The sequence below is a fragment of the Rutilus rutilus genome, assembly GCF_951802725.1.
Source record: "Rutilus rutilus genome assembly, chromosome: 1".
NCBI lineage: Eukaryota > Metazoa > Chordata > Actinopteri > Cypriniformes > Leuciscidae > Rutilus > Rutilus rutilus.
In genome coordinates this window covers 53,785,721-53,812,586 of record NC_140209.1, presented here as the reverse complement: position 1 = coordinate 53,812,586, position 26,866 = coordinate 53,785,721, and the positions used below count along the sequence as shown (strand labels likewise).

At 37.8% G+C, this 26,866-nt stretch overlaps 3 protein-coding genes across 14 annotated transcripts in view; all 3 read left to right on the top strand.

Moving 5' to 3' along the window:
• ttyh2l (tweety homolog 2, like) overlaps nt 1–9,935 on the top strand; it is a 42,641-nt gene extending 32,706 nt beyond the window's left edge. The window contains exons 8-15 of one of the 2 annotated variants that reach the window (XM_084402342.1): nt 815–870; nt 1,430–1,522; nt 1,627–1,719; nt 3,005–3,147; nt 3,223–3,399; nt 3,490–3,568; nt 4,981–5,005; nt 8,436–8,860. In XM_084402342.1, coding sequence (XP_084258468.1) covers nt 815–870; nt 1,430–1,522; nt 1,627–1,719; nt 3,005–3,147; nt 3,223–3,399; nt 3,490–3,568; nt 4,981–5,005; nt 8,436–8,476 — 707 coding nt within the window. In that variant the 3' untranslated portion in view covers nt 8,477–8,860. Of the gene's footprint in view, nt 1–814; nt 871–1,429; nt 1,523–1,626; nt 1,720–3,004; nt 3,148–3,222; nt 3,400–3,489; nt 3,569–4,980; nt 5,006–8,435 lie in introns of both variants that reach the window. The other variant, XM_084402341.1, reaches the window with a different exon arrangement.
• A 1,843-nt stretch (nt 9,936–11,778) lies between these two features.
• On the top strand, nt 11,779–20,078 carry chmp6a (charged multivesicular body protein 6a). Of its 5 annotated transcripts, none has more exons than XM_084425767.1 (8): nt 11,786–12,005; nt 14,285–14,391; nt 14,553–14,640; nt 16,078–16,164; nt 17,755–17,820; nt 18,814–18,894; nt 18,985–19,051; nt 19,155–20,078. In XM_084425767.1, the coding sequence occupies exons 1-8, from the start codon at nt 11,940–11,942 to the stop codon at nt 19,202–19,204; spliced, it is 612 nt and encodes a 203-aa protein (XP_084281893.1). In that variant the 5' UTR covers nt 11,786–11,939; the 3' UTR covers nt 19,205–20,078. The 5 variants fall into 5 exon arrangements, with proteins under 5 accessions (XP_084281891.1, XP_084281893.1, XP_084281890.1 ...); XM_084425766.1 differs by having other exon boundaries at nt 11,788–12,005; nt 14,282–14,391; XM_084425764.1 differs by having other exon boundaries at nt 14,282–14,391; nt 18,814–19,051.
• Nucleotides 20,079–20,634: 556 nt separating this feature from the next.
• The window catches only part of baiap2a (BAR/IMD domain containing adaptor protein 2a), a 102,284-nt gene continuing 96,052 nt past the window's right edge, over nt 20,635–26,866 (top strand). For 5 of the 7 annotated variants that reach the window (XR_014628586.1, XM_084418174.1, XM_084418172.1 and 2 more), the window contains exon 1: nt 20,647–20,830. Coding sequence is in view for 6 of the 7 variants with exons in the window: in XM_084418174.1 (XP_084274300.1) it covers nt 20,759–20,830 (72 nt within the window). In the remaining variant the exon portion in view is untranslated. Of the gene's footprint in view, nt 20,831–26,866 lie in introns of all 7 variants that reach the window. The other 2 variants (XM_084418169.1, XM_084418173.1) reach the window with 2 other exon arrangements.

Below are 26,866 nucleotides of genomic sequence, written 5' to 3'. Positions count from 1 at the left end.
GTACTATTTACTCTCTCTGAAAAGTATTGCATTACTTATTACTAATTACTGTCTAAATCCCATATCAACCTCAACTGGTTGAACAATACAAGGATTGACTACCCTGGTAATCCAGAGTTCTCGCGAGAGCACAAGTTGAATTTGCTCAGCGAGTTACTCTGGGGTCGAGTAATGATGCTCATTAAATATGCCCCTCGATCTGAGCTGCACCAATCACATCGGGTTATCTGATATAGGCGGGCCAGAGGCGAGCTAAACAGATGATGACAGCGCTGTGACGTCGAAGTCATTAGTAAACATGGCAAGATGGCTATAGATGAACACCAGTTGTTTGAAACGGCTTTGGCCGCTACAATGAACGAGTTAGACTTGGCTTTTTATCTAAAACAGGAACAAAAGACGCCGCTTGAATCGTTCCTTTGCAAAAAGGACGTTTTTGCCGGTTTGCCGACTGGATACGGCAAGAGTATAATCTACCAGTTAGCTCCGCTGGTAGCTGGGGTTTATTGTTGTGATTGGTCGTAGTGTTATCCAATTGCGTGCAGTGAGATTTTCAAATGCACGCTTGGTACCGCCCCTCGAGCTGGCCGATTTTCATTAGTCGACGCCAGACCATTAATCTTTTAGATTTAGGTCTGGATTTCCAGGCTAAGGATTGACATAATGATATAAAATTGCACAAATTTCAAGAATTGCACTTTCATCCTTACAAACTTCTTACACTTTATTTTAATGAATCTCCTAACTTCTTTCTTAAGAAGGTTTTTGTGACTCTGGCCTCTGAATGTTGACTTTGCTTGTGTGTCCCCTGCAGATATAATGCACTATTACCTGTACTGCAGCCAGAGTCTTCCCAATCCGTTCCAGCAGGTAAACGATTCAATTCCTCCCTGAACTCCTGACACGAGCAATTAACGGAGCTTACAGATTCATTTGACCTCTAATTGAAGCGAATACCCATGTTAAAGCCATTATAACGAAACATTATAAAAAATCTGCGTGGCTAATTCAATTATGAATAGGCGATATGAAAATAAACTTTGATCAAAGAGGGTCTCTTTTGTCTGTAGTTTTGGGATAATTAGATTTGTCTGGCTTTCTCGCGTCGCCTGTGGGAATCCTGCGAAAGCTTTTCCACTGATTTAGACATTTATTCTGTGCTGGTTAAGCTCCTGTTTTGGATGATCATCTATTACAGTAAACGTTCTGAGGGGAAATCATGAAGCGAATATAAGACAGATGTAACCATTAACCATATTTAAGCCCTGAATGAGTGTTAATCCAGATGTAAATACATATTCTCAGCAGGGATTTATGGCCTTTTACTAGTCGTTGCATTAGCATTAGCATTAGCATAACCTATGGCATGTCTGTGTAGTAAGTAGTAATCCTTTAGCTCACATGTTTTGCCGTTGTTTCTGTGCTGCAGTCTCTGACCGTCTTCCAGAGGTCTCTGACCACCATGCAGATACAGGTGCAAGGTTTGCTGCAGTTTTCTCTCCCTGTGTTTCCGACTGCAGAGGTGAGAGTGCTGTCAAAGATGGATGAAATAAAGAGCTCTGCATCACATTCTGTACCTCTTTTTTCTCCAAACATGATTCATTTCTCCTGTATGAATCATTTCAGAAAGATCTTCTAGGAATTCAGCGTCTCTTGAACTCCTCAGAGTTCAATTTGCACCAGCTCACCGCCTCGCTGGACTGCCGTAGTCTTCATAAAGTGAGTCATCCTTGTACGAAAAAGAATATTTGAACAGTTTGTAAGTCTGGATCTGGAATAGCCAGACTTTTACACTGTAAAAAAAAAAAAGTTGCTGCCTTAAATTTTTAAGTACAATCAGCTTGGAATTTTAAGTAATTTCAATTTAAATTACATTATACTGACTCTTAAAAAACTTATTTACCTTTAAAAAAAAAAGTTGCAAGTTGTAAGCAATGTAAAAACATATGTTGTCATAACTTATTGATCATATACTTTTTTTACAGTGTACCTATCACCAGTTTTCACATTATTTTAACCAAAAACGGCCACAATGACAAATAAGAATGTCCCAAAAAAAAAGAAGGAAAAATATATTTATTTTTTTTCAAAACATGTCAATGTTGTCTTTGTATTGATGTTGGTTTCATGGGGTTTAAAAAATAATTTAGTGAATTTTAGTTAGATATGAGTTTTAAAAGCATATTATACCTTGAATGCATGCAAGTGTAGACATGTTAATCATTATTTTTGAAAACTTAACATAAATTAATAAATAATACATCATGTTTTTGGGGAGTCGCACCACATTACACTTTTATAACCTCAACTAACCTTGCCTTTTCATAAAAAGGTAAATTTTCTGATATTTTAAGAAATGTATGGCATAAGGGTCTCTGTTTTTTTTCTGCTTGTTGGTTGCACCACTTGACTTTGATTTTACAGACAAAATATCTTCAGATATTAATTAGCAACGAAGCAATTTTGTATTTTTTCCCCTAAAAAAAATAATAATTAAAGTCAAACTACTTAAGGCAAGGCACTACAGGCATTTTTTTTGTTATGCACTAGTTAATTTTGAGGCTTTTCACAACATGTTGTTTCAGACTAGTGGAAAGAAAAACATCCAAGTTTTTATTTTATTACACCATATCTACATCTGTAGATTTCAATTACAATACACATCTTTAAAGGCTGTTTTCTCAAAACCAGAAATCTGCGCTTTAGTATCACTTACATACACTTAAATGTACTGTTTTATTCCTATCTATATTCTGTATGTGTGGTATTCTATATTCTATATTCTGTAAGGTGTGTGCGCAGTGTTTACATATAATTTGCCTGATTTTATTCCTAAAATTTTTAATCAAATAAATTCAGCCTTGGTGAACAGAGGAGACATAAAAAATCTTACAGATCCAAAACTTTTGACTGGTACTGTATTAGTTTTAAAAAAAGTATTCCCCTGTGGCGTCTCGCCTTATGAATAGGCTCATGTTGATCTAACAGCGTTGTGGTTGTGCAGGACTATCTGGAGGCTCTTCTGGGCGTCTGCTATGACGGTGTGGAGGGGCTCCTGTACCTGTGCCTGTTCTCTCTGCTGGCAGCCTGTGCCTTCTGTGCCCTGCTGTGTGCCGTCCCACGAGCCTGGACCCTCATCGCCATCAGGTACCATTCCTGTTGTGTCACTGCGGTGCATGGCGTGGATAGATGTCGCTGACAGGTGCTTTGCTTGTTCCTCAGGGACAGGGATTATGATGATATGGACGAGGAGGACCCCTTTAACCCTTCGAGGCGCATCAGTGCCTATAACCCCACCCGAGCTCAAGTTCACAGTTTCTGCAGTTACAGCAGCAGCATGGGCAGCCAGACCAGCCTTCACCCTCCGCTGCAGGCCACATCCAGCACACCAGAGTACATGTGAGTGTGTGTGTGTGTGTGTGTGAGAGAGAGAGAGAGCTGTTGTTTTCTCTCATGCTTGACCCACTTATCTTTCCTCTTCTCCTGCAGGAACCAGTCCATGCTGTTCGAACGAAATCCTCGCTATGAAAACGTCCCATTGATTGGGAGCGGTTCACCACCACCATCGGTATTTTGATTTTTTACTCAGTTTTTACTCAATCCTTGTATGTTCGATGTATTTCATCTACTATTGATTTTTTTTTTAAAGGATTTTTCTTGCAGAAAATTTTTTTATTAACTGGTAATTCTCAGCTCTATGAGGTAGGGACCTCACAATCTGCACGAGCCTGATAGAAATTCTGGCTTCAAATTAAATCAAAGCAGGGCTGTTTTTAATTCATTTTCATTTATAATTTAGCATCAACAACTAATAGTAATTTCTCCGTATTCCCTGTATATCTGTCCCTAAAGGACAAAAATAAAGCAAAGTTTTTAATATTGTGATGCATCATGATGTGCATCATATCTTTAGGTTGTGGTTGATGTTTAGCACTATTCCAATTGCACTATTGTTTTCCACAATTCCACTTTTTTCCGCAGATCATGGAAATATATTTTGGATCCTTTTTTTATTTATTTTTTATAAAAAAATGTAGTCAGTTATTCCTTAATCACTTATACGCTACTGTTCAAAAGTTTGGGGTTCAGTAAGATTCTTTTTAAAAATAATAATAATAATGATTTTATTCAGCATGGGTCCATTAAAGTAATAGTTTATTCCTGTCCAACTATGAATGAATGTTTTTGAGGAAAACATCGATCTAATGCAAGTGAACTGGGATCAAATTTTTGACAGTCCAAAATCCATATTCAGACAGCTTCAGATGGCCCCACAAGACCCCATGACCAAATTATCATATTAGAATGATTTCTGAAGGATCATGTGACACTGAAGACTGGAGTAATGGCATTTAAGATTGTAAACATATTTTACAATATTACCGTTTTTTTTTTTATCAAATAAATTCAGTTTGGATGAGCATAAGATACTTCTATCAGAAACATTAAAACCTTTGAATTGTAGTGTATATTCACAATAATTCATAATTATAGCAGATATTTTAGCATGAATGAAATGGTAATGTTCTGGTACTCATGTAGCTTTGTGTGATTGTGGTGCACAAGATCATGAGAACTGAAGCTTTAAACAGATATGGAGCATTACTGCCCCCTATTGTTTCCTTTCTTTAGTGGAGTATCCATGCAGATAGAAAGGGGAATCATGAGAAATTACTATTAGTTAAATAAAAAATTTAAAACAGCCCTGCTTTGATTTAATCCGAAGCCATTATTTCTATCAGGCTCGTGCAGATTGTGAGGTCTAAGATGAATCATAAGTGAACACGGGTGTAATTGAGAGGATCGTCTTCTGAGTCGTGTTGGTTGATGCATCGCAGAAGGCGTAAAACTCATCAAAGGACAGTCTTCTGTCTAATGAACCGATTCCCTGCTTCATTTTTAACTGTCAAGACGCTGTATTCACACAGAGATATTTTACAGCTAATTGAGTTCTTTTCCTGTCTTTTATCACATTTGAAGTTATATCCCCAGACATTTAGAAACAGTAAGTGAGCCCACTGCCCTCCTCCCTACCGTGCTTCTGCCTTCCTTCAACATGCCTTTGTCCTCATTTCCTTCATCAGACGATATCTTCACCCAATCCATTAGCATTGTGTACGTCCCTATAAAACTTAAGAGCGCTGAGCGGTTTTTGAGGTTGTTGTCTTTTGCTTTTTTTGCCCAGATATTCATCAGTATGTTTTCCCGCTCAGCTCTTTTCCTGCACTAATACATCACCTGAAGGCTCGTTCACACATACAGTGATTTTATTTCTGGAGGTTTCCAGGCATTACTTTTGTGTTAATGCCCGATACATGGGCAGAAACACATCATATAGAGCAGAGAAACTGCTCCCAGTAACTTCTCCATCTGGCAGACATCCACGGTGCTTTGGGACGTGTGATTTACAGATTGGGATGTTGTTATTATGACGTCAGGTGTGTTCAAGTCACTTTGGTCGAAGCAAGATGGTGGTGTACCTTCTTTTTTAACTACAAAAAACAAATCGTTTTTTTTTTTAAACTCCTACTAAATAAAGAACAGCCCATGTATTTCAGGGGGCTTTTTTAAATATTGGGACGCACCTCTTAATTAATGAATTCAGGTGTTTCAGTCAGACCCACTGGTATTAATATTAGCACAAAAGCCCGGAGTCAATTATTCTGCTTATACTGCGGGTACCACACCTCAAAACATTGGTCAGATGATGTATTTCAAGATATTTGTCAGGTTTTTGTCATTTAAAACACTCTTATGTGTAGGACTAATTTCTTGCGCATCACATCTCAAGCCTCCGTTATTAATTCCAAAACGTCACTTTAGAGCTAGTAACAGAGGCTTGAGCCATTGATAGCAGTCAATGCAGTTTTTAAAGGGGTCATATAATGGTACATGCACTTTTACAAGCTGATTGTACTGAAATGTGTGTTGGCAGTGCCTGTACACAACCATCATAAAATGATAAAAATCCATCCAGTGGTTTTTTTTAAATCTTCTTATATGTTTTCCCCCATCTCAAATCAAGTCGTTCGATCTTGTGACGTCACATGGTCGGACGTCCCTCCCACGATTGTTGATTGACAGCAGCGTTTCAACACAGACCCGCCCTCGCTCGTGAGCGGACCGACGCGGTCATTGTTGATACGCTGGAGCACTGTCTATGAGCAGAATGGCGTCTAAGCGATTGTGGTGTTCTGTTCTTGGGTGTAATAAGGAACACAGCAGTCATTTTGATGTTCCTAAATCCGAACCGCTGAAGACGCAGTGGCTGAGTTTGTTTTCGAAGGGAATATTCCCCACGATCAACGTCAATGCTTTCATGTTTGCTCGAATCATTTCACACACCAGACTGCTTTACAAACGAGGGTCAGTAACGTTATAAAGCTGGTTTTGCTAAGAAGCTGCTCCTGAAAAAAGGATCGGTACCAACTATTCGTGTTCCTGCTGCACCTCCAGAAGAATAAGTGAGTGTAACGTTTTATTAACCTTTATATTAATATTTATATTAATCTTTGCAAATCGCTAGCACGCTTCACGATGAATGCGGCGGTTTACACTCAAGGTACATTACGGCATGTTTTTTATGCCGTTCTCAATATAATTCATAATCCCACGTTTATAATGAACAACGCTTTATGGTTATTGTGTTATTATTACAAACGGTAACAGAACAGAGGGGCGGGGTGAGCAAAGCTCATTATCATTTAAAGACACATGCACTTAAACGGCGTGCTGAAAACAGAGCTGGTTTTGACCAGGTAAAATTAGTGTTTTCTTACAATACTAATGAGAATTTTGAATTAAAGTATATTACAAACTTTTAATTTAGACCCTAAAGAATCATATTAGCTTGTACAAAAATGGCATTATATGACCCCTTTAATGCAGTTATAGAGAGAAAGAGAGAGAGAGAGAGAGAGATTAAGCGTAAGTGAATTACCTGAGTCTGTGCGTCTCTCAACATTGTTCGGCAGCAGAGTCTCTACTACTAGCGAAACTGTACGTTTATCTGCTTCAAGAACAGCGCCGTTATTACCTCGCTAGTGAGAAATGTCATGTATCTTTTAAGTTGTTAATCTATTTTTCTGATAAAATCGTCAGAGCAGCGCTGACAACACGTTACTCTATGTGTGAGTGTGTTTGAATAGGAGAGAGAGCGGGAGAAAGAGAGTATGCTTTCCGTACATAATAAAACGTAATTTTGCGACAAAAAACATTAAAATAATTTGTCATTTTTATCCTATTGTTTACTATATGTATTTGCTGGGTCAGTGTCGTTGTTGGTTTTGGTTCTTTTGCTGTTTAAAATAACTGAAATCATTTAGCGAAGTGATATGGAACTGTAATGCGGTCGAGAACTGGCCGGAACTACTTTTGCTGTGCGTTTCCCTGAAAACAATTGCAATGTTTGTCAACCAATCAGATTCAAGCATTCAACAGCCCGTAGTATAATGTATAATATTGCATTGTATAATAACATTTATAATAATACTTTTGCCCTTTGTGCATGTAACTTGGCTAGAAAAAAAACAAATGATATAATTCATAAAAAATAAATAAATTATAGTTGTAAAGTGTGCACTTAACTTCTAAATACAATCTTTCCAACATGACTTGAATGCACCCTCATCTACAGTATCTGGCGGGAAACAGATCAGTCAAAGGCTGTGCCTGAAATCGCCCCCCCATACCCTTAAATAGTGCACTAGTAGAGGGGACAGCCATTTGTAGTGGTGTCCGAAACCATAGTGGACGTTATCATATGCGCTCATTCAATCCCACAATGCACCACAATAATGAGTGTACAACTGATGTACCCTCAACGGATAGAGAATACCCATAATGCACTGTGAGAGTCGCGCGCTGAATGAATTCCCGCGTCTCACTAGAAGATAGCGCCTGTAGCTGAATCATCCTTTTATTTTACAAACTGCTGCTCCAGCGTAATACCATACAGGTATAAATTCCTTTTTTATTTACTATTAAATTGTTTAGTTAAGGTTTAAACATTAGTTTTCACAACTTTAGTTTCATCTTACTACCTACAGCTCAAATGATTATTAAACAGCAAGCACAAACTATGCTATCCAGTGTCCGAATTAACTCACTCGTTTTCATTCACTCCTTCAAGTGAATTATATTAGTGGAGTAATAGGGAATAGTGAATGATAGGGTATAGGGGGCGATTTCAAACACAGCTAGTCTTCACTTTTATTGGTCACTGCACTGTTCATTTGCATAAAGCCACTGGACACGCCCACTCCGCATCACATAAGTTTGCTTTAGCTCATTTTGCCTCAAAGTTTCTCACTGCAGATCACTGTATGTGTGCGTGAACAAGGCTTGAGGGTCTTTTGCCTGTGGCTTTCACACATGCCATTATCCAAAGTCGATCGAATACAGTGTTTATCTTCCTGTTTCTTTATCAACTGCAGTATTCACCCAGCATGAGGACCACTTACCTGTCCATGACTGATGCCCAAATCAGACACTTCGGGACAGACTTTCAGGTGTAGGTTTTCTGGGGGTCCTCTTCCCAAAGGAGTCTCTGGCGGCGTGAGATGAAGATTAAAATCACTCCACGTCTTCGAATAATCTCAAAGGACACGTGGATGGTAAAGCACACATATTTAATGCGCATTAAAGGGAGTTCTCAAAGAGAACCGAATGCCATCCAGACCTTTAAAGTACTCTTCTCATCTAGAAAGGCAAATGATACCTCAGAGGTTTATGGGTGAGCTCTGATCACGTGTAAATATTCGCTTATTCTCCTCAGGGGCTCGTCAGATCATTGATAAATGGTTTTCTGTGACAAAAATGGACTGGATCAGAAAAAGGATCTTAAAGGGATAGTTCACCCAAAAATGAAAATTTTGTCATACTTACTCACCCTCTTGTATGAGTTTCTTTCTTCTGTTGAGCACAAAAGAGGATATTTTGAAGAATGTTGGTAACCAGACAGTTTATGAGACCCATTGACTTCCATAGTAAAAACAACTATGGAAGTCAATGGTGCGCTGTCAGATGTCTGGTTCCTGACATTCTTTAAACTATCTTCTTTTGTGAGTAAATCTTGGTCAGATGTTTGGGTGAACTATCCCTTTAAATGTCTTTGAATAATAATACTTCAGCTTAGGTTGTGCAAATGGCGATTAATAGCTCAAATTAATCACTTCACTTAAAAAGAAAGGAAAAAAGCAATTGCATTTACCACACAAAGGCCTTGAGCTCCATAATGAGCCTTAAATGAATATTTCTCAGTACTGGTTAATGATGTAGCCTGAGAGAAATGATCAATTGGATGGCTTTCTGCAATCTGACAGACTAAATGGTCTTGAATATATTTTGCATGAGGAACAAGGTGTTTTGTTTGGTGCCTCTCGTTAAATATACTTCTATGTTGTGACCATGTGATTTCGCCTCGTGAATGTCTGTATTCTAGTAGTCGAATAGGTCTGCTATTCATTCCAGACAAAATTCACGAGGCTCACAGCACTCAACAAAGATAAATATGAGTAATTTTCTGCAACAGTAGATATGGGGATGAACAGTTTGGATATGTAAATCACTGACAGACTATTGTTTGTTTGGTTCAAGCTTCTTGATGTTGTTCGTATGCTTCTGTATTCATATCAAACAAAGCTGACGAAGCCTATTTTTCTAGGTTAAGCATTTTAGTGTTTCTACGGATGTGCTGTAGATTTCTAAAGAAATGTCTTTATTAAAGTTTTTATTTTATGGTATTTTTTTTTAAATGCTCAACATACTGCTGTTTATACAGACAGCTGTTTATGATCCCAATGAATGAAAAAGAAGAATACAATTAGATTAGATGATAAATGTTGAATTCTACCACTATGTTGTCTTTATTTGTCTACATTTCTAAAGTGCTGTTTTTAATTGTTTATGTAATGCATTTTTGTGTCATTTAATTCAATAAAAAAAAATATATATATATATTATTAAAAGTCATGATTTATTATTCTTAATTCATGCTTCATGTTCAGTGCTCGCTGTGTGAAAATATGGTTTGGTATGAAGGAAATATTATTCTGTCAACCAAATCTTTTTTTGTAGAGCTGAAAAATAAATAATATATATTAGATAGATAGATAGATAGATAGATAGATAGATAGATAGATAGATAGATAGATAGATAGATAGATAGATAGATAGATAGATAGATAGATAGATAGATAGATAGATAGATAGATAGATAGATAGATTTATAAATATAAGATAGATAGATAATATAAATTATTATGTAATTATATATTTTTCATATACATATATATATATATATACACACACACACACACACACACACACATACAGTATATATATACAGTGCAATGCATAAGTGAATACACCCATGCTAAAGTTGACTAAAAAGAGGAATAAAAAATCATATTTTGGAAATTGAACTTAATGCCTTAATTTTAAAGAATTAGGAAAAATCCAACCTTTAAGGACACCAATTTTCTTTGTGAATGAATAATGTATCGTAAATAAATAAATGTTCTTCCTTAAAATACATGGTGCATAAGTGAGTACACCCCTACTGTATGTTAAATTCCCATAGAGGCAGACAGATTTTTATTTTTAAGTATTTTTTTTTTTTTTTAAATTAGGATACTATGCATCCTGATAAAGTTCCCTTGGCCTTTGGAATTAAAATAGCCCCACATCATCACATAGCCTTCACCATACCTAGAGATTGGCATGGTTTTATTTCAGTTAGCCTAAAAGCTAGTTTGATTTGCATTGAGAGATGATCTTATGGAAAGTACCCCATGCCAATCTCTAGGTATGGTGAATGCTATGTGATGATGTGGGGCTATTTTAATTCCAAAGGCCAAGGGAACTTTATCAGGATGCATAGTATCCTAAAATAAAAAAAAAAATAAAAAAAAATACTTACAAATAAAAATCTGCCTGCCTCTATGGGAATTTAACATAGGGGTGTACTCACTTATGCACCATGTATTATAAGGAAGAACATTTATTTATTTACGATACATTATTCATTCACAAAGAAAATTGGTGTCTTTAAAGGTTGGATTTTTCCTAATTTTTTAAATTAAGGCATTAAGTTCAATTTCCAAAATATGATTTTTTATTCCTCTTTTTAGTCAACTTTAGCATGGGTGTATTCACTTATGCATTGCATATTCTTATTAATATTTATGTCATTAATGTAAAACACTAAATCAAATATTATACAATTTTATTTTGACAACTGAGTTGAATAATTCAATAACTGATGACGGGCAAAGGAGAATCCCAGTAAAAGAGATTTATCTGAAAGATAAAATTATTCAATGACATATACATGGAATATGAGCCTATTTACTTATTGAATTGCCCATATTTTAATTGAAGATATGTCATAAAACATTGATGTGTCCACAAATCCCCCATTAACAAACAGAGACACACACACACACACACAAAAACTTTAATATTCAACATAATGCAATATCATAGATCACTATTTTTATAAATTTACCTCAAAAACGTTTCTGCTGACTAAATCTCACAAATGTTGATCTTCAGATTAAATGATAAAATTAAAAATAGCGTGGCCATTCATCAAAAGTGCTGAGATTTTATGGCAACTATGGTCAGAAGAAAAAAATATAATTGAACTATATAAATGAATGAATGAATGAATAAATGAATGAATGTCATTCATACACCTGTACAAAGCGAAAGAAAGGGGGCGCCAAATAGTCCCATCATAGACGCTAGAGGGCGCAGCTGAGGGCCTCCATAAACACAACACACGCGCTTAGAGAGCCATATGAAACAGCTGAATAAAAAAACCGCTTGACACACCGGAACACATCTTTCCCATGTGTTTTGAAGTAAAGAGCAGCTAGCACTTCAGATGAGATGTAATATTAGAAGAGAGGCGGGGATGTGGTGGTTTATTCGCGATGGGAAATGTTTTCGGCAGACAGGGACGCCCCAGTCGAGTGACAGAGCAGGACAGGGCGATATTGGTAAGATCAATCAATCAAGTCGATCAGCATCATCACACTCTCACACACACACGCGCACTTGTGTTGGGTTTGTGTCGTTGCATACACGTGTAAACATACTATAATGTAGTGCGTCTGAAATGAGTTCATGAACTGCGAAAGAAAGGATTAGATCAGCTGTCCTACTTTACAGAACACAGAATAAATGTCTGTAGAAACGAGTATGTTATATAGAACACAACAGAACACAGTCTGTAGAATAGAGTAGAATCTGCGTCGATGATTAAATAGAAAAGAGTCTAGTAGAACAACACAGTTTATTATAAAATAAAGTACTACAACAGAACACAGTCTATTAAAGAATAGAGTAGAACAACAACTTTTATTGAATAGAATGAAATGGAATAGTATCAATTGTAGAACATAATGTATTAGAATAAAATGCAACAAGTGTAGAATACAGTGAACAGAGCTGTATATAATAGAATACAGGTGTAGAACAGATAGAATAGAGCAGAACAGATCAGCATCGATTGTAGAATAGAGTAAAATAGAACACGGTCTGTTATAGAACAATGTTTGAGAATAGAGTTTGTTGTAGAATAGAGAAGAACACATTTTATTTAATAGAATGAAATGGAATAGTATCAATAATAGAACATAATGTATTAGAATGAAATGCAACAAGTGTAGAATGCAGGTTAACAGAGCTGTATGTAATAGAATACAGGTGTAGAACAGATAGAATAGAGCAGAACAGATCTGCATCGATTGTAGAATAGAGTAAAATAGAACACGGTCTGTTATAGAACATAATGTTTGAGAATAGAGTTTGTTGTAGAATAGAGAAGAACACATTTTATTTAATAGAATGAAATGGAATAGTATCAATAATAGAACATAATGTATTAGAATGAAATGCAACAAGTGTAGAATGCAGGTTAACAGAGCTGTATGTAATAGAATACAGGTGTAGAACAGATAGAATAGAGCAGAACAGATCTGCATCGATTTTAGAATAGAGTAAAACAGAACACAGTCTGTTTTAGAATATAACAATATTCGAGAATAGAGGTTTTTTTATATAATAGAGTACAACATCTTTTATTGAATAGAATTAAATGGAATAGTATAAATTATATAACAATGTATTAGAATAAAATGCAACAAGTGTAGAATACAGGTGAACAGAGCTGTATGCTATAGAATACAACAGAACAGGTGTAGAACAGAATAGAGCTGAACAGATCTGCATCGATTATAGAATGGAGTAAAACAATGTTCTACTCTATTCTATAATAAACTGTTCTGTTCTATAATATATTGTACACTGTTCTATTCTATAACAAACTCTATTCACGAACATTGTTATGTTCTATAACATACTGTTGTTTGACTATTCTATAATCGATGCAGATCTGTTCAGCTCTATTCTGTTCTACACCTGTTCTGTTGTATTCTATAGCGTACAGCTCTGTTCACCTGTATTCTACACTTTTTGCATTTTATTCTAATACATTATGTTCTATAATTGATGCTATTCCATTTCATTCTATTCATAAAATGTGTTCTACTCTATTTTTATAACAAACTCCATTCTCAAACATTGTTATGTTCTATAACATAGAACATCTTTTATTGAATAGAATGAAATGGAATTGAATCGATTATAGAACACGATATTTTAGAATAAAATATAACAGAATTGTATTAAGCAAAATAGAATAGAACTATAGAATGCGTAGAAAACAGAACAATGTTTAATAGAATAATATATACTGTAGAATTGATAGGCTATTCTATTCTACACTAAAATGTAAATATAAACTTACAATATAAGCTAATTAAGGGGGCTGACTTACGTTTTTAAATTAATAAAATAAAGTAATTCAATTATTAATGTTTTTTTTTATGTATTAAATGTTTTATATAATATTTAAAGTGCTAAAAATGCATAAATTCAACATTTATTTTTCCCTCCTCAATAACTATTGTTTATTCAATATCAAATAATCACAGTTTCTATTATTAAGACAAGTTAGAAAACAAGCAGCATTGTCAAAATTACAGAAGCAATACTAGAAATATATGCGAGTCTTAGAATATTGTGTTTGGACCATGTCTGTTTGAGTGGAGTCTGCAGAACACACAGGAACAGTGTTTCAGTGCTCACTGTTGCACGCAGATCCATGTCTGTTTATTCATCTAAGTCGAGAAACTGGCACCTTTATGAATAAGAAGTGCTTCTGTAAGTGAACTGTCATGTTTCTACATCACGTCCTGTCACTGGATCACAGCAGCTGAAACAGCAGAGAGATAAACTGAAACAATATCAGAGGAAAATCACGTTACGGCTGGAGAAAGAGAGACATCTGGCCAAACTGCTCCTGAAGGATGGCAAGAAAGAGTAAGACATTTCAGATTATGTAACCATTCATGATGTCCGATCACCCAAAGTCACCCATCGTGCATTGCGGGGTGCCTTTATCGTGCTGACGCGGTGCCACATGGCCAAAGTGGTTTTGGTTGAACAGATTCACTAACACTTGTGACTCATGCATTTCACAGGCGAGCTCTTCTGCTGCTCAAAAAGAAACGCTACCAAGATCGCCTGCTGGACAAGACCGAGATCCAGATAGCCAACCTGGAGCGCATGGTGGGTTGGCATGAAATTATTCATATTTAAGTATTAAATCCTTTGATTTAATTTAAATGAAATCTTTCATAAAGTAATTAAAGGGATACTTCACCGATTAGCATTAAAGGGATAGTTCACTTTGAAATTAATTTTTGATATGTTTTAGCTTACCTCAAGGGCATCCAAGATGTAGATGTCTTTGTTTCCGCAGTAGTTTCAATTTTGATATTTTTAGGTCAAACCGTTCATGTCTGTCAGTCATATAATGCAGGTCTATGGTCACTGGCTCAAAACACAAGCACAGAGTCCAAATTAAAACAATTCCCCATCGTCCAAATGAAACAATTCCCCATCATAAGTACACATTGATGGCCTAAGACACGAAACGAGCGGTTTGTGTGAGAAACAGCACACGTCCAAATGATCTGACGGCGCGGGCGGGTATAGATATATACATACAGTAGATGTCCCTATACCAAGCGACATCTAGTGTCGCCTTCGCTACTGCAGTTCATTGGAACGAAACCGATTATATATATCTATACCCGCCCGCGCCGTCAGATCATTTGGACGTGTGCTGTTTTCAAGAGATAACAACGATATAAATACTGTTCGTTTTCTCACACAAACCGCTCGTTTCGTGTCTTAGGCCATCAATGTGTACTTATGATGGGGAATTGTTTCATTTGGACGATGGGGAATTGTTTTAATTTGGACTCTGTGCTTGTGTTTTGAGCCAGTGACCATCGACCTGCATTATATGACTGACAGACAAGAACGGTTTGACCTAAAAATATCAAAATTGAAACTACTGCGGAAACAAAGACACCTACATCTTGGATGCCCTTGAGGTAAGCTAAAACATATCAAAAATTAATTTCAAAGTGAACTATCCCTTTAAGCTTTGTATCAGTAGAAACCCGGTAGTATTTTCGAATGACCGTGCTCCCCTCCCTCATGTCCCCCTGAGACGAGAGATTTCTGTATTGTGTGTCTGGAAAAAAAAAACTCAGATGACGCAAAAGTCGTCATTTTGCGTCATCGGAGGTTTTTTTGGCCAGAGGCTCGAGACTACAGCCAGTAGTAGGAGCTCGTTCCGCATGTTTTCAAGCATGATCTCACGATAAAACGGCGTCTTTTCAGTTTCGAGTCAACTAGTAGCCTAGTTGTATCATTTCTTCCGATACTGCCCTCTGTAACCGGGAGGCGTGGCTTGGGAGTGGCCTCGTAGGGCAGCGAAGCAAGTGCATTCTGGGAGTTGTTGTCTTTCATCCACATGAGCCAAAAATACATTTTCTGGCTTTTCTCAGTCTAGAAGGCACCAACTTCTAAAATAATTTCACATTTCTACTACATAAATGACCCAATTTAAATACACATTCATCTTCCCAGCGGTGAAATATCCCTTTAAGAGATGTACGATAATGAATTACATTCTGAATATGCCTCATTCAGGTTCAAGATATTGAATTTGCTCAGATTGAAGTAAAGGTCATCGAGGGTTTAAAAGCTGGGAATGACTGTCTTAAGCAAATTCATGAGGTAAGTCTCTATATAGACTGAAACTAGTTTAAAGTCAGCATGAAATGGAAGTTGCGATAGTCTCTTTTTCTCTATTGTGGCGTAAATCCGAGTGAAACGGCTTCTTGAACAAGAAAAAAAATGTAGGGCGGGGTTTGATTCTGTCCATCGAGAATTGATTGGATGGTTGTGGTTTGCTATTGGTCGATCTCATGTGAGTGACAGGTTGCCCCGCCCTCACGCCAGTAAACACATCATCAGAGAAGAGAAGAGATGTCGCTGCAAGAGGGAGGGGAAGTTATTCTGATTTTTAAAAATAAATTCCATTAAGAATTTTTGTCATATTTGCTATATTATAACAAGTAAACGCACCCGCAGCTGCTTAGTAATCATTTATCAGTCGCGTTAAATGCTGTTATTAGGAGCTAAGGGGGTTCATCGGTCTGTTTTGGTGTTGTGCAGTGGGCGATGTAGTTCGTAACAGCATGTTTTGGCAACTGTTGCTCATTGTTCTGGGATTAAAGGCTTAAACCTAACACTCTTAGATTACAGCAGAGCTTACTTGTCTTTGTTTTGTCCTGGACTATAGTAACATGAATCTCCAGAGTCCCTCGAAATCAACAACAGAAAAAAAAAAAAAGGCCTTTTTTGCTAAATCCCATATTTAAAGCATGACTACCTTAGCAATTGTTGCCGCACATTATATTATCAGACAAGCTTTTGCTGTTTTCTAATACAAGTCTTTGGAGGATTTGTGTGTTTGATTACGAAATGTAGAACATGAGTAAGAACACCAACAGTATATTTCCTACAGAGTAAATTAATAATGTCTAATAATATAATAACGGTTCAAAAGTTTGGGGTTGGTAAGATTTTTTGAAAGAAGTCTCTTATGCTCACCAAATCCCATTATGCTATTTTAAAGGTTCCTAATTTTTGTTTTGCAAACCTCCTGCAATAGGTTTATATGTATCCCAATGTCAAAAAAACTCTTTCATTTGTTATTTGTGCTCTTTTGTTTGTTTCTTTCAACAATGGCGTCGGTTTTACCGTATCAATTTGAGTCCTCATCCATTAGAAGTGCATCAAAATGGATTTGCAGCGCTGAAAACAGCGTCTTCTCGACACGTTGACAACACGAACCAAACTCTTCCAGGCCTCAGCTACAACTACAGTGTTTGAGGGGCAAAGCAGACATTGTTCGCAGGCAGTCAATGAAGAACGTAGGCTGGCATTATGCAAAAAACTGACCCCAAACTTTTGAGCGAGACTTTATGTATTGATTGATTCAAATTGCAGTAGAGGTGGAGCAAGTTCACACTCACATCATGTGTTTTAGGTACATCAAAACCGATTCTGTTCACACAATTCCAGCTTAAATGAGAATTTTCACTGCTTTATGAGCACATTTTACTGAAAACTGCACTATTCATTTCTGTGGGGTGTTTTTCATTGCTTGTCTCAGTGAGCAACCGTAACCAAATGGGGGTGGAGGTTATAGCGAAAGGTCAATAATGTTATGAATATTTCAGAAGTCATTTACTGGTTTATTATGAACATTTGACTGAAGTCATTTTTTTTTTGCCACGGATTGATCTTTTATCTTCTCAGGTCATGTCAATTGAGGAGGTGGAGAGAATACTGGAGGAGACGCAGGAGGCCATTGAGTATCAGAAGGTTATGACCGTCACATTCAGAGCAAGACTTCAAAATCTATGACACTCATGGCATTGCATTACACAACACAATCAAACAAACTAAGTGACATTTATATTATAGATAGACCGCACAAGAACACTTTTTAATAAATCGTTAGCCTCATAGCATATTTGCCTAAGTCCTTTTTTTAAAAAAATATTACTTAGGCAATTATGCTATGAGGCTAACGAAATGTCAAAACATCAAATCAGCATATTAGACTGATTTCTGAAGGATCATGTGACACTGAAGACTGGAGTAATGATGCTGAAAATTCACCTTTTACATCACTGGAATAAATTACATTTTACAATATATTCAAAGAGAAAACATTTTAAATTGAAATGATATTTCACAATATTACTTCTTTCAAAAACCTATAAGAATTTTACCGGCCCCAAACTCTCGAGTCGTAATGTACAACCACTAAAAACCACCAAATCACCAATTTATTTATTACAAAAAAGGCGAATTTAGTTCTTTTTAAGCGTGTCTTGACGCGATCGTGACGTAATCCACGCAACCGCAGCGTCTTCTGAAGCAAAAAGATAGGTGTTGTCTAAGAGAAATACTAATATTTTAAACTCTTTTAACTCTATATTACACTTCCAGGCCTACTGTCTTAGTTCACAAGTTCAGTTTGCATGAGAAGCAATATACGAAAGTTCAAAGGATCGCCACTTCTCACGCCAACTTCACAACATCACGTGTCACGACGTCCATCTCATGAACGCTCGTATAACGGAACAGATGGTTTTAAAAGAGTTTAAAATAAAAAAATTTTTTTTTTTTTTTTTTGCTCCACTGTGCGCGTATTGATTACATCACGATTATATTCAGAATAAAATATTGAATTCGCTTCTCGTCATCACCCTTCCTGCTGTTATAGCCTCGGACATTGGGCACACTGCTCTTCCCTGGTTTTTATTGCTTCGAATGTCTAACTGCTACTCGAAACTTCTTCCCTAACAGCAAATTGATGAACTGCTGGCGGGTTGTTTGACGCTGGAGGATGAGGATGCTGTGTTAGCCGAGCTGGAGGCCATCACTCAGGTATGGGCATCTTTACCTGTCGTCCGTCTTCATCATCGCTCGCTGGTCCCTGATCCAACACCTCTCTATCTCTCTCTCCGTCCCGGCCAGGGAGAAGACATAACCCTCCCAGAATTACCGTCAGATCCATTGCCAGCGGTGCCTACGGGAGAGACAGGTGTTGTTTTAGTACTGTCAAACACAGCAGTGTGTGAAAGAATGACATGGCTTTTTTTTTATTTGGCTTTCTGTCACTCTCTTTGTGCTCTTTGTCTTTGCAGAGAGAAAAGAGGGACGAATCAAGCCGGAGCGAGAGATGCTGGCAGCGTAATGTTTGATCCTACAACCTGGCTCTTCGCTTTGGTCTTAATGAAAGGAAGAGCTAGGGGAATATAATTGAGAGAAAAAGAAGGCTTTCGTGGGATTATTTAATAGGCACGCGTCAGAAGCATTTCCCACGATCATGGGAAACTTCAGGGAATGTCAGGGGGATTTGACTTTTTGGGGATTTCCAGACTTGGAAAAAGTCATGAATGTCATGAAAAGGCCAGTTTAGCCTACGGTAAATCATGAGAATTAAAATGTATTCACAAACGATTCTAATCATTGGTCAAAGACGTGGAATCCCTGTAGAACAGAAATGCTGTTGTGACAAGAACAGAAGCACAAATCAAGTTGCTTTGGATAAAAGCATGTAAATGACATAGTTTACAGTGAGTTTCTACATGTGTTCTTCTATTAAAACGGGTGTTAGTTTTAGCCTATATGTTTTAGTATGTTCACATTTGATTTACACTATGAGCAATGAGAACTTTTAAATAGCAAATTTCAATACTTTTCCATAAAAGCACATTTACAGATTCGGTTTAAATAATGTGATTTTTTTTAAAGCCTTTTCATGTATGCAAAGTGCAAACCCTTTAAGTGCTTGGGTTAAAATCTGTGTATTCTACAATGTAAACTAGATTGATTTCGTGGTTGTGCCACTTGGAGGTGTGTTAGCATCATATGACCACCAGGGGGCTCTTAATATCAGTAATTGAGAGGAAATAAATCTCTGCTGACAGATTCAAACTGACAATCCTCTTCCGATGGCTTAGTGTGTGTTTGTAATGTAAACCTTCTGTTCATGTATGGAAGTATTATATGAATCTGTGCGTGTTATTTTATGTATTTCAGTTTTAAAATTGGATTCCATGCCATTGATAATGTGTGTACATGTGTGTGTATGTATGTATGTATGTATATATATATATATATGTGTGTGTGTGTGTGTGTGTGTGTGTGTGTGTGTGTGTGTGTGTATATATATATATATATATATATGTTTGTTTTTTTGCCAATCTATTGAAAACTACTTTCCAGTGATCACAAACGAGTGGAAGAGTCATGGATATTCACTGGTAAAGTATTTCCATTGAAAACTTGGAAAAACAATCAGAAGAAGTACTATACGATCTAAATGGTTTCTTTCCAACAAACTTTACACATTTATCTTACCCTGTGTGTTAGGAATTTGCTCTGAAAAGAACTAATAAAAGATCCTGTTTTCTGCAGTTTCTCATATTCGAACTGTTCATAGCCAAACCTGACACATAAAACAATGAAATCATGTTAAACAATAAAGATCAATGTCCAGGGAGCTCTAGAGGAATCACATCCGGGACACGGCAGGCGCAGGTGAGCGTAGCCACGCCCCCCAGTGAGTGTTTTCTAGTATGGGGGCGTGGTTACTTCTGTAAGCCCCTCCCCCTCTCTGTTGCCTCCGCACGGTAGTGTTGAGCTGAGATCAGACTCCCGTGGATCGGAGCAGAGATCCGCAGCTGACCCTCATCACACAGACACACTGTTCGGATAACACATCACGTTCAGCAAAACACCGTTTATGGTTTTAACTGAAGATTTCACCATGTCTCGCACCGACGAGGTTCACCGCATTACGGAAAATGTCTATAAGGTAAAGTGCAATGATCCAACTGTTGGAACAACTTATCGATCACAGGTGGTGATGATCTAATAGGCGAATACATGCGTAACGAAAGTGGATGCTTTATGTATGAGTTATCGTCGTTGTTCGTTGTAGTGCATAAGATTGTTGTCTTGAGTGGGTTTATGGTTAGATTTGCCATCATTAATGAACTTGATGAGAGATCAAGTTTCTCGTTCGTGTCGCTAGTGCCATTTAAATGAAGCTCACCGTGAGAACAGAAGTGATTTTGCATTGTTCTTTACTTATCTGCCACCTCTCTCTCTCTCTCTCTCTCTCTCTCTCTCTCTCTCTCTCTCTCTCTAACACACCTACACACCCACCTATTTATCTATCTATCTAGTGATCGAAGATCACTTTTTGCGACAATGGTTTAAATGTCCGATTACCGATTACTTTTTTTTTTTACTTTTAAGGCTATCTATCTATCTATCTATCTATCTATCTATCTATCTATCTATCTATCTATCTATCTATCTATCTATCTATCTAAACGACAATATAACTTTTTACGACTAATACAATATACATAGGCCTATAATTTTGTTTTAAATGCAAATAACACATTAAAATAATATAAAACACAATTACCATAACAATAAAAAACATAATATTTATTATGAATATTTACTTTTTTTTTCACAGTTATGCAGTCACATTTAAGCTGTGTTTGCTAAGTGGTCATAGTTGATAATGTAATGTAAATGAATCAATTTTTTGCTCTCCTCTCACGCATTTCCATTTTTCCCCAGAAAACCTGCATTGGTTATGTTTATTGGCATGTGTTCTGTCGGGCATTCCAGCATATGTGGTTCAGGGAGGGGGACGTGCTGGTGTGTGTTGCAACAGGTTCAGTCAATGTGTGTCTCGTCAATGTTTCCATAGATTCCCAAAAGGTTTGTTTGGCAGTTTTAGGTTTGTAACTTTAAAAAAAAAAGTTAATACTTGCCACACCAGTAGGATTACAGCTCTCATCAGATACTTAAGCCTGTTAAATAGGCCACCTGAAGTCCAACACCTAAAATGAGGACAAAGAAACTATTCTGGTTGATCAAGGCCAAGCGGATGTATCTGGGGTGTTACTCTTAAAGCAATGGAAACCTAACTATGAAGACTAGCTTACAGCACCATTCACATAATATTTTCATCTGTCTGACAGATATTTAAGTTCTAGTTTACTATGTCAGTCTGTATAGATTTACATTTCATAAACCTAAAGTGGGTTACGCCTCACGGGAGGGCTTTGAATTAGACCACTAGCTGTCTATTGGTGATCTGCGTTTGGGTAGTCTGTCGTTTAACTGGGAATCGCTGAGTGCCAGTTCTGTGTTGGCGTCTTTCAGTGGTGGTGCTCGGCTGGAACGTTCGTCCAAATCCACCCCCTATTCAGATAGCTTGTTAAGTCGGCCAGCTAAAGAACACGGATTGAGTTCAAAAGGAGTGTAGTATTGATGAGTGTGTATGTATGTATGTGAGTGAGTGAGAGAGAGGGAGGGACAGATAAGAGGGGTAAACATCAGTGGAAGTGGTGGGATGTTTAACATCTGCTGAAGTATCACAGGAAAGACAGAAGCTTGTTTCTGCCTGGGTATATTAAAAAAAAAATGTCATTTAGATTTCACAATTCGGACTGTTTTCTCACAATTGCGAGTTTATATCTTATAATTCCGACTTTTTTATTCTCAAATGTGTGAGTATCTCTAAATTACAAGTTATTAACTCGCAATTTTGACTTTTTCTCTCAGAATTCCGAGTTTAAATCTCGCAATTTGGATTTTTTTTCCCTCGGAATTCTGAGTTTACATCTCGCAATTCAGGTTTTTTTTCTTAGAATTGATTACATCTCTTAATTCAGTTTTTTTGTTTCCGCCATGGAATAAATAAAAAAAAAGGTAATTGCCAGGTTTATTTCCCCCGAATCTGACTGATTTTCACACAATTGTGAGTTTATATCTTATAATTCAGACTTTTCTCTCAAATTTCTTTTGTGACTCAACGCATGGGTGTACCAGGGTGCGTGTGTGTGTGTGTGTGTGTGTGTGTTCTGTTGTTACTCAACTGTGCACACAGAACACTCCCTACCTGTGAGCAATAGCTGTGATCCTGCTGGAGTTGCCATGGATTTAAAAACAGGCCTCACCTGTGAGTCACAGCCGGCCCTCAATCACTCATCCTCCTGGCGTCAGACTCTCAGCACCAGGGCTCAGTCATCCAGACAGTGCCACACTCGGTCAGATCTCTCTAATCCCATCAGCCTCCAGGCGAGTACCAGCGGCAGGGCTGACAAGACCTTTGCCAGCTGGAGGGTGACATAACTGCTGTCCACTCACCTCTGTGTGTGTGTGTGTGTGTGGGTGAGGTGAGGTGAGGTGAGGTCAAGCCACTTATGTGCAGTTTGAGGCCAGACCCCTACTGTGTGCTAATGCAAATTCTAAAGCATTGTTAGCATGCGGTGATATTGTACTTGCGTGTGTTCTTGCGTCTCTGTGGTGGTAACAAACCTCAGTACAAAAGGACTTGGCACGGGAGTTACCTTTAAATATGTAGCTCAAAGTTGTGGCTTTGATTCCTGGGCAAAACGTGAAGCTTGCACTTACTAAAAATCCTCCTGGATTAAAGTGCCTGTTGAATATAATATATGGAAAAATGGAGATTATGTCTAGCAAAATAGAAGAGAAGTTAGCAAAATAGCAGTTAGCAAAACAATTCCTGCAGAAGCTGCAGGAATGGTTTTGCTAACTGCTATTTTGCTAACTTTAGCCACACACCTTCTCTTCTATCGCATTGTTAAAAGCGCTATATAGCCTAAATGAAGATGACTTGACTTGACTTGACTATCTCTATCTGTCTATATGTACTTGATTTTTATTTTAAATTGTGTTATGCAGTATTGTGTAATAAATTAATTGTTGAAATCGAGAGAAATCACATTTTTGTGCACAGATTTGCGCAGGCTAAAGTATGATTTCCTTCCTAAGAGGGATTACTTTGAATTGGTGTAGTGCTTTATTGGAAACCCCTCCAGCTCTGTTGATCAGGGTGTATTAAGAGACATGTGACGGGAAAGGGCATGTCTCATCAAGTTTACAGGTGAAACAATGTGATGGGAGTGTCTCTAACTCCTCTCCCTAATAGTCAACTTAGAGTGACGTAAACATAGTTACCATGTTCACTCAATTGCAGGGGAAACTAAACTAAATTTAAAACCTAATTTTTTTTTTATCCTACGTGCCATGCCTGATATTGGAGAACAAAAAAACAAGCAAAGGTTTCAGTTACAATATGCATATTACTTTCCCATAAATCTGTTTGATGAAAGCATTATCATACCCAACAGGCGTACAATTTCATTTGTTCGGGGACTCATTTCATCAGAGATCACCAGGAGCAAACTTTATATAATTATGTTTTTTGAGAGATTGAGAGGATGTATTTTTCATGTAGGAAATCTGGAAAGGTAGTTTCTTAGCAACAACGTGCTACAAAATGTTTCTGTCATGTCATTCAGTGAGAGACACAGACCGCAGATAGAAACAGACATTGAGAGCATGTATTTGGTTATATTCATCAATAATCCATAAAAGGTTCTTGTTGTGGGGCTAATGTGCTAATAGAGGAGCTGTTATGGTTTTCATTTCGCCTAGTTCTTAAAGGGACAGTTCGCCTAAAATGAAAATTCTGTCGTCATTTAAAATCCCTTTTGAATTTCTTCCTTCTTTACAACACAAAAAGACAAAAAAGCACCAGAAACGTATCAAAAGTAATCCGTACAACCATTTTTGAGGTACAGTATATTATTTAGGCTGAATCCCAATTCTCTGTCTTACCCCTTCCCCTACCCCTACCCCTACCCCTTCGTCTTACCCCTAGCCCTTGTCCCTCGAAACCGAGTGGTAAGTGCTAGGGGTGAAAACATACCCCTATGAAATGAGACACCACTTGGTTACATCATCATACATCGTTACCAATATTTTTTATACACACGCATGGTGTTTTGTATATCTGTTTCAGTTATCACTGTTTTGAATGTCACTGATGTTCAGAAACACTTTCTTTGTTAACAAAAATCTGTCTTTATTGGCCAATAAAGTAAACATAACAGGCAAAAAAATCGGATCATATTTTGATCTTAGAAACTTCAGCTCGTTTTCATCCCGAAAGTGGATCAGCTGCCGGGTTTCCTCCTGCGTCCCTGTGTGATACAGGACAGTATATGTAACGTTAAAGCACGTATCGATGTCTCCAGGGTTACCATGCAACGTCCTCTTTTTCGGCTTTTGCTTTCTGCCGTCGCTATTCATTATGTTTACATGCACAAGGTTCAATCGGACTGAATTCATTCAAATCGGTGAATCTGAATGTAGTGTTTAACTTACATGAACGCTAAACAAGTGATCGGTTTATGTGCGTTTTAGCATTGCTTAAATTCCTGTGTTTTCGTATCAGTCGGGATCCGTTTGAAGCTGAATGCATGACCTGCAAAGCTGGCACATACGTGTCAGTGTCAAATAATGTACACATAATGAATGGCGACTGTAGAAAGCAAAAGCTGAATCCCGGACATTTTGGGCGATCTCGAAATCCTGGCCAGACATGTCCGGGGAAAAGAAAATTCACTGCTTATAGTTTAGTTAAAACTGTAGACATGGAGTCCATTCAAGGCTAGTCTGAGAAATGCGGGACTGATTGTGCATACCAGCAATGTATCGTTAGCATAGCCTAGCGTAGCAGACTAGCGATTTTTAAAAACATTTCAATTAACAACATGGTTGCAAATATATATGTACATGACTGTGTAGAGCACAAAACAAGACTGTCATAATTTTTCAATCAATCATTTAAGCCGAAAATACTTACATTATGGGACTCTCTTGATGGTATGTCCACCATTGTTGCCGGTTGCGCAGTGCATTCTGGGTACCCCTTGGTTTCAAGTAAGCTCGCGAAAATTCTTGGTTTTAAGGGGTATCTACCCCTTCCCCTTAGCCCTACCCCTAGATCAAAATGAGAATTGGGATAGCCCTTACTCTCACGTGAACGTGCAAAACTAAGGGGAAGGGGGAAGGGGGAGGGGGAAGGGGAAGGGGAAGGGGTAAGACAGAGAATTGGGATTCAGCCAATATATTTCAGTTTATCAGTGCAGTGCGACTGATCGATAGTAAATGCTGCTCCATCAGAACGCCAGTGGTTGCTCAGTACGATAACGCACATCATTCCAGGAAATCTGTATCGCTGTTGCTAAATAAACAGAAGATTGAATTAAACATGACTAATAAACACACGACTGCGTTATTCTGTGTAAGAAGTAGGGCTGCACGATTAATCGCGATAAAACCGCACGCGATTTGGCAAAGGCTGCGATCATTTTATGCGCAGCTTGTCAGTGGAGTGCGGCTGATTGGTAGTAAATACTGCCCCATTTGAACACCAGAGGGCGCTATCATGCAAACACGATAAATATCCCCCGCCGCAGAAGTACAATAATGCGCATCATTCCCATAGACGGTAAAAGAAATGGACACAGGGACCCCATAGACTTCAACGGAGAAAAGTGAAGCAGATTAGAAGCACTCACTTCCTGATGGCTGAGCGTACTGCGCAGACTCAAACTGAGCTTGACGACGTAGATGTGACGTGAGCAGCCTGCCTGACAGTTGTAAGTCTTCTAGTAGCTGTGCCAAGAGAAATCTGAATCATTCCCTTCCGAATCTTGCAGAGACGGAGAGCGTGAGTAGGAGCTGTCCATGAGCTAGGAGCAGGAGCAACGTCATGACTCTCTATGGGCTTCTCCCTTGACGTTATCAGACTTTATGCCTCCACGTCCCCCCGATTGCCTGCGAGCTTCTCCTCCTGTCTATACGGCAATTTCCAGACAGTCGCGTGGTTATGACGCAGTCGTTAGCCTATTTTTACAAAAACTGCTTCTACGGGGCCATAACGTAAGATACAAGGTAATGGAGCCTTTTATACATTGTCGTGTTTCTTTAGAAATAAACAATGGACAAA

Bases quoted from the DNA above. Each gene is read 5' to 3' on its own strand.
- chmp6a (XM_084425764.1), top strand. From the start codon at position 11,940: ATGGGAAATGTTTTCGGCAGACAGGGACGCCCCAGTCGAGTGACAGAG. The intron at 14,641-16,077 runs GTGGGTTGGCAT...TGCCTCATTCAG, and splicing joins TAGCCAACCTGGAGCGCATG to GTTCAAGATATTGAATTTGC. The intron at 17,821-18,813 runs GTTATGACCGTC...CTTCCCTAACAG, and splicing joins AGGCCATTGAGTATCAGAAG to CAAATTGATGAACTGCTGGC.